Source organism: Ostrinia nubilalis, chromosome 13 (genome assembly GCF_963855985.1).
Source record: "Ostrinia nubilalis chromosome 13, ilOstNubi1.1, whole genome shotgun sequence".
In the NCBI taxonomy this organism is placed as follows: domain Eukaryota; kingdom Metazoa; phylum Arthropoda; class Insecta; order Lepidoptera; family Crambidae; genus Ostrinia; species Ostrinia nubilalis.
In genome coordinates this window covers 16,180,610-16,187,402 of record NC_087100.1, presented here as the reverse complement: position 1 = coordinate 16,187,402, position 6,793 = coordinate 16,180,610, and the positions used below count along the sequence as shown (strand labels likewise).

The 6,793-nt window shown below is 35.0% G+C and overlaps 1 protein-coding gene across 1 annotated transcript; it reads left to right on the top strand.

Moving 5' to 3' along the window:
* Positions 1-1,400: 1,400 nt before the first annotated feature.
* On the top strand, positions 1,401-6,582 carry LOC135077763 (uncharacterized). The gene is made up of 3 exons (XM_063972335.1): positions 1,401-1,807; positions 5,822-5,955; positions 6,040-6,582. Exons 1-3 carry the CDS (start codon positions 1,421-1,423, stop codon positions 6,332-6,334), a joined length of 816 nt encoding a protein of 271 aa, XP_063828405.1. The 5' UTR covers positions 1,401-1,420; the 3' UTR covers positions 6,335-6,582.
* The last annotated feature ends 211 nt before the right edge of the window (positions 6,583-6,793 follow it).

Here is a 6,793-nt window from a genome sequence, read left to right as displayed (position 1 = left end):
CTTCATTCTGGTCTTAAAAATTGATTAATGTTAAATTACTTCTAAATTAGGATTTTTGGTTGCGTTGTAATTGAAAAAAGTAGTTTGAGTTGACAAAATAGTGACGTCACTGGCTAATAATGATATACAAAATCTATGGGAAAGTCTCATTTTGAAAGTTCTAGAAAGTACGTCAATTGAGGTAGCAAATACGCTAGTGTGGAGGTGACAGTAGGTAGCCTGATAGGGAGACAATAGACAATAACGTACTTCAAATGACAATTTAATATTTGAAACTTCAAACTATCGATCCCCTCCAACATCCTATTTTCGTGGATGTCAACATGCAGCGTGTAACTTGGCCAATCCCGAACTTCCGGCCATTGATCCCGCTGATGGATGTTACGGCTACTTAAAAGTTTCGTCATAAAAAAACTTTAGGTGTACTTCTTAAAAGCGTGGAAGTAATTTAAAGTAAAAAAGTATTTTACGCTTTTATAGTGACTAACTTGCTTTGAAGTTTTAAATAACAAACATCGTTGCTTAGTTGCTCCCATAGATGGAAAGTAATGTGGAAGTTACTTTGTGCAAAATAATTAAGATTTAACGTTATATTTTAAACACCTTCATAAATTTTAACACATTTTATTAATTAAAATAGTTTTATAACAAATACATTTAACTTTAGGTACTTTATAAAATTAATTTAGTCCTTACATGAACTCTGCATCACGCCTCTCCTAAATGGTAAAGCGACAATCTGAATATTTTGTACTCAAAAAGTATGAAACTTGCAGCTGCAACAACGAAATGAGGAGCGCGAATTTATGCCTCCCCTTGCGCGCTCACGCGGGCATAATCGCGTCGCTGCAAAATTGCCGCGCTAAATATATCAGGCACCACGGGTTACCCTCTTCATACGACTTAAACGCTTTACCACTATCAAGTAATTACACTTTACTTATTACGCGACCGAGTAGTTATGCGTATTATTTTATGGGTTACTGCGGATAATAACTATTAATAGCGGCCGCTATTATAACTGTTGTTTAAACTTCAGCAGGGTATTAACTCGCTCTATTGTTTTGGCATGTGATGTAAGTGTACCTATAAGTATATTATAGAATTGTAGAAGGCGCCTGGAACAATTATTAATTAGGTATATCCTTTCATTCTACCATGTATTATAACTAAATTCAATTTAACTTAGACACTTATCTTACGTTTTATCTGCAAAAATCGCTAAAAGTGCACCATAACCTCTATCAATATGGCGGTCGTCAAACATCAATCTTCCCAATTTATTAGCTTTAAACTCTTAGAAATGCCACAACAAAAATTTAACAGCACAATACTATACGAACAATAAAAATTTACCCGCTCTAAATCCTTTATCACCACTCTTTAATGGCGATTTTTACTGCCCATAACAAACGTTGCCATGACGAGATTCCATAAACAATTCTTTATTTACCTCTCTATACTGGCACGAGCGGGCTCTTATAAAATAGAGTTAAATGGGGAATTATTATTTGACATGAAAATATCAGACGCCGGCGAGCCTTTCGAAAGAGCCGCAGAAGAAAATGGCAAGATATGGGAAAAGGAATACAAAGCCCTGGATAGTTCATTGGAAAAAGGAGAGTCAAAAGAGTCAAACAAAGAGGGGAAAATAACAGAAAGACCAACGAGTGAGAAAGTTGAAGAGTACATCACGACAAATCAATCAGGAATGACGGTAGCGCCGGTGGTGGAGTGTTTGTACCAGTATCCAGACTTGGAGCAGTTCAATGCCATGTTGAGCAACATGATGAACGAGCTGACCAAGGTAAGATAAGTCCTACCAAAGCTCCCTTGAGCCACCGAGCAAGTAATTATTAGCATGCAAAATCATTATTTCTGCTGATCGCAGCTTTAGTTAGTAATTAAAGTGTCCGATTGACTCATCATCGTATTGACGCTGCTCCCTACTACAAATATTGCGCGGACGGACGAACACAATTTGTTTATTCCAATTAAGAGCCATTTCACAAAAATATTCCGCGCGAATTTAGGTAAAAGCTGTCAACGCAACGTCAAAAGAGTAAAAAGAACGCTGAAATGGACAAAAAAATCTTGAGCCGTGACTGTATTAAGACTTGATTTAAGTTATTAATTTTAAGGTAGAATGAGGTATTCAAAATTGATAAATTAATTTAAATTTTTAATAGAGTTTAATAAGTCTTTTATATTTCGATTCATAATGAAACACGAATATGTATAATATGTAAAATATATAAGTACAAAATAAAGACAGTCACATAGTGAAAAAAAAATCTGCCCCCTTACAGCTCCATCATTGGAACCTGGATACGAAATATTCGTCAAGGCGAATCACACAAGCCCAAACTCCATAGGGTTCTATTGTTTTGTTACGGAGGTGGCTATTGCATCTCCTCCAGGTCCATTATCAGACAGAGCTAAGAAATAAATAAATAAATATTATTATAAGTAAACAAATAACTAAAATAATTCATCTTACTATCTTACTTCTTACTAGTCTTACTAATATTATAAATACGAAAGTTTGTGTGGATGTCTGGATGTTTGTTACACTTTCACGCAAAAACTACTGAACAGATTTTGATGAAACTTTACAGTACAGTACAGCAGTACTAGGCAGTCTGTGTTCAACTATCACTCGGGTCGGAAGTTCCTATCGCAAGACCTTTGGTTCACTCAGTTCCGATACGACTCTAGTGCTGTGTGTAATTATTTTCGTGAATACACTGAGTTTATTAATTTCTACGAGTGGATTTCATTTTGCCTGAGACCTACGCCATGAACCCTGAACCAGAAGACCCTGTCGCCAGCGACAGCGACGCTCATCCATCCCTGGCGTCGACCAGAATAACAATGTATAGGCTATAATTTATGACGATCTGTGACAAACTAAATTTCAAGCGGGTGAAGCCGCGGGCAATACTACATATTTCATACTAGCTTTTTGCCCGCGACTTCTTCTGCGATGAAGTGGAAAATGGTTCTAATAGAATTAAAATATTCTAAGAAAATTAATTTTGTTAAAATAAATGATTATATTTTTTGATATAATATCTACAAATTATTATGTTTAAATATTTGAATACTTACAAAATTATGAGATCTTTCTAAAACAAAATTAAAACACTACACCTGCCGCAGATTTCTTTGTAAACAATGTTTTTTTGTTTTTCCTTCAGGTGCTAAAATCACTAGGCTATTGTGTGCGCATACTCTGGAGTATTCCACATACAACTGGTCGTCGGAGAAGCATAGATTTCCATTAAGTCTACTCCCGCTACCATATGGAACTCCGCTAAAACTCGTGAGGGCGCCAACACTTGCTTTTTATCGAAAATTAGTATGAGCAGCTGCGCACGCGGTTGCCCGTTGCAGGCTCTATGCAACCACACTATTTTAAACCGTGGTCCCTAAGCATGAGATGGGAAACTGCACTCTCTTGAATTCTCTTGAATTTGATGGTGTTAGGGGAATCCTAGGAATGAATACAGACTTTCCAATGGAATCTCCTCATCAATATTGCGAAATTGCGAGTTGCAATGCAATGTTACGTTTTCACTTGTTATTTTATTGTAATCTGACCTTGACTTTTCAAACTAAAAAAAATAATTTAAATCAAAAGTACTAAGGAATATTTCATTGATATCAACTTAGAAACAAGCACAGATCATAGAAACTAAAGGGAAATGTGACAAGGGACAAATTGGAACATATTGCTTGTGAAAGCAATGATGACAGTAGCGACGTCATTATGTAAACAGTTTATATTGCTTGCATAGTACTAAAGATTATTCGAACGTTGAATACTGATACCGCAGTGGATAATGAGCACATAATTTGATTTCTTTATGTGTGTGAATTTCTAATACGACACTGAGTTTCGAACTCAGCGCATTACTTAGCATCTCTCTATATTTCTATGGAACCAAGTTATCTCCAAAATAACATTCCACACCTTTTAAAAATAATATAATAGGTAATAATTTTAATAAAATACGAAGCACGTCATCTATCAATAGGATATATGTACCTATATTTTAGAAGTTAATAAATTATGCATAAAATATAAACACTAGAAGTTTAGTTAAATCGTAGAATTTCTGAAAAACAAGTACTAAAATCGTACTGAAAAAAAAGTATTAATATGTTATCTAATTTATTTATTAAACGTCGAATTTTATCAAAGATTTTGTACTTAAGTTTTTGAAAATATTTTATAGCCTACATAGAAAAAAATTAGGATTCTAAATCGTGAGAGAATATTTTTTCGGAGCCTATTGCCTCCAAACAAACAAACAAACAATTAAATCTTTCCTCTTTTATTAGTATAGATTTAACAACAAAGCTTCCCTCTCGAAACAAAACGCTTCTTTTTCTTCTTCACGAAACAAAACTCAAAGCGGATAAATAAATAAACAAATCTTTGAACAATTTCACAGCGCCATCTAGTCCAAAAGTAGGCCACCAATATGCTTGTGTTAAGGGTGCTAGCATAATGGATATACTTTTTTATAATTTATTTATTAAATTAAATACATGGTACCTACATATTATACATAGTTACACCCAGATCCGTCAAAGAAATTAAAATTCATTTCAATTTTCAATTTCTGCTCGGCCGGCCGACTCGAAACAGCCTCTCGGCATAGTATCAAATGTATTTGGTCGCCGTACAAATCACCGCTTTACGACACGAACGCACGTAAACGTCACGGCGGGAAAAATGACACAGGTCCTGCCTTGACGGGCGCTCGCGCCATACTAATCGATGTCGGCTTGCGCATTGTAATTTATACTGATATTCACATCAATATTTTGACAAAGTGGTTACTAATATTTAAACAATAACTGTAGAAATCAATTCTACAATGAATATTCTTTATTTTGGGATACTTTTATTGCAGTTATTGCTGTGTTTTTAAACCAAAAACCACGATCAAAATGTGACGTTAATCTTCAAATTTGCCAAATTATTTTTAGATTTTACTCAATAATGGTAATGAAATTCAAGAATCTATTTCATTAATGGACTACAAGAATATATGTCCGATTATTACTATATATTTTTAAGTTTATTATATGAGCATAAATAATAGATACAGGACTTTGAAAATGAGTCTGCGGCAATTTTTCCGTAAAATGGTTGTGGGAGATGGGGCACTGTGAATTAAGCAAAAGAGTTTTAGTAAATCCGTTTCATTAATGGTCAACACCAAGGATTGGCCTATCTTTCGCAGTTATTAAATAATCTCTGGGTGTTTCTTAAGATAGTAATTCATGCTTCCAAAATCTTAGAAATTCGCACGAAAATGTAAAATGGCTCTTAAGTACCGCGCGGTAATCACCGCAGTCGCTGTTGACTCCGCAAACACAGTAATTGAAACAAGTTGTAGGAAATTGACATGTAATTTTAACGGATGATTCCGAATTTCCTCCGAAATTGACGTTTTGAAGAATCGCGCCGGTGTCGAAAGGTGTTTATTTATTTTATAGTTAATGAAAATAAATAGCGCTGGTTTCCTTATGGAACGAGACTGTTAAGCCTATGGAACTCGGTAAATAGTCAGATAATTCGTTTTAGATCAAAACTGGATCCTTTTAATGCTAGACCATTTGAGGATTTACGGCAAAATTATCAACTTAATGTTTATTAAAGATCGTTAAATTTATCCTTTCCTATTAAAACGTTCCAGAGATAATCAATAGAGATGATAGGTAGTAACTACATCCGAGCTGAAATTATGCAAAGCTTCAAGCTAAGCTAAAACAACTTACTTTACTTCCCTCAATCATTTGCTAGGTATTCGTTCGCGTTCACAAGCTGATGCACGAAGTCGAGGGCAGAAGGCGCCAAGAAACCAGGTTCAGGGTAGTCGCCAAGAAAGCCACCACTTACTTTGAGGGCATTTACTCTAACATGACGAAAGAATACAGGTGACAACCATTACTTAACTTTGTGACACCATCATTTATCAGACTCTCGCGAGAGGTAGATGCTTAATATTATCAATCTTCCAGCGAATTCTACAACAACATAGCAGGTCACGTGGCCCGAGCTGGCGAAGACCCCTGCAACAACCAAGCTGAGCTCAAAGAAGTATGGAGGAAGCTTCTAGAGCATTCCCTGAGCAGCCTCCGCGACGCTGCCCAGTCGTGCATCGAGGAGTTCCTCAGGTCCCAGAATAAGAGCCACGACCGTAAGGCTAGGGCCAGGTTGGAACAGTTCCTGGCGAGGGAGCTGCAGAGAATCAGGACTGGACAGCTGGACATGCTGTGTGATAGATTCCAGCTTTGTTTTAATGAACTTTTGTAATACTGCTATAATTTTGCAGTTTTTGTGGTTTTTGTATTATTACTTGACAAATAACATAATTAGATACTTTTACAAACTTCCATCCTTTATCAAAATTCACTTATGTGAATTAGGCGTGAAAACTTAACAGACAGACGGATTTACTTCTCATCAACAATAAAATTTATCATGAATGTCTAAGGGACATTGATATTTTATAAAATAAACATATTGACAGAGTAAAATAAAATGCAATCTTTAAAAAACAATATTTATAATTTTATTATTCAGTATGATATTATATTAAATTCACCATAAAATAGTGTTTCTGTGACATACGATAATTTGCTTGCCTTTGTTCTCATTAAAATTAAAGATATAATTTTTCTACTTAAATATACTTTACACAATAACAATTATATTTTTTAAGAAATACTGATACAAATGTATCTGTTAAAAATTAAAACAATTTAACTAACT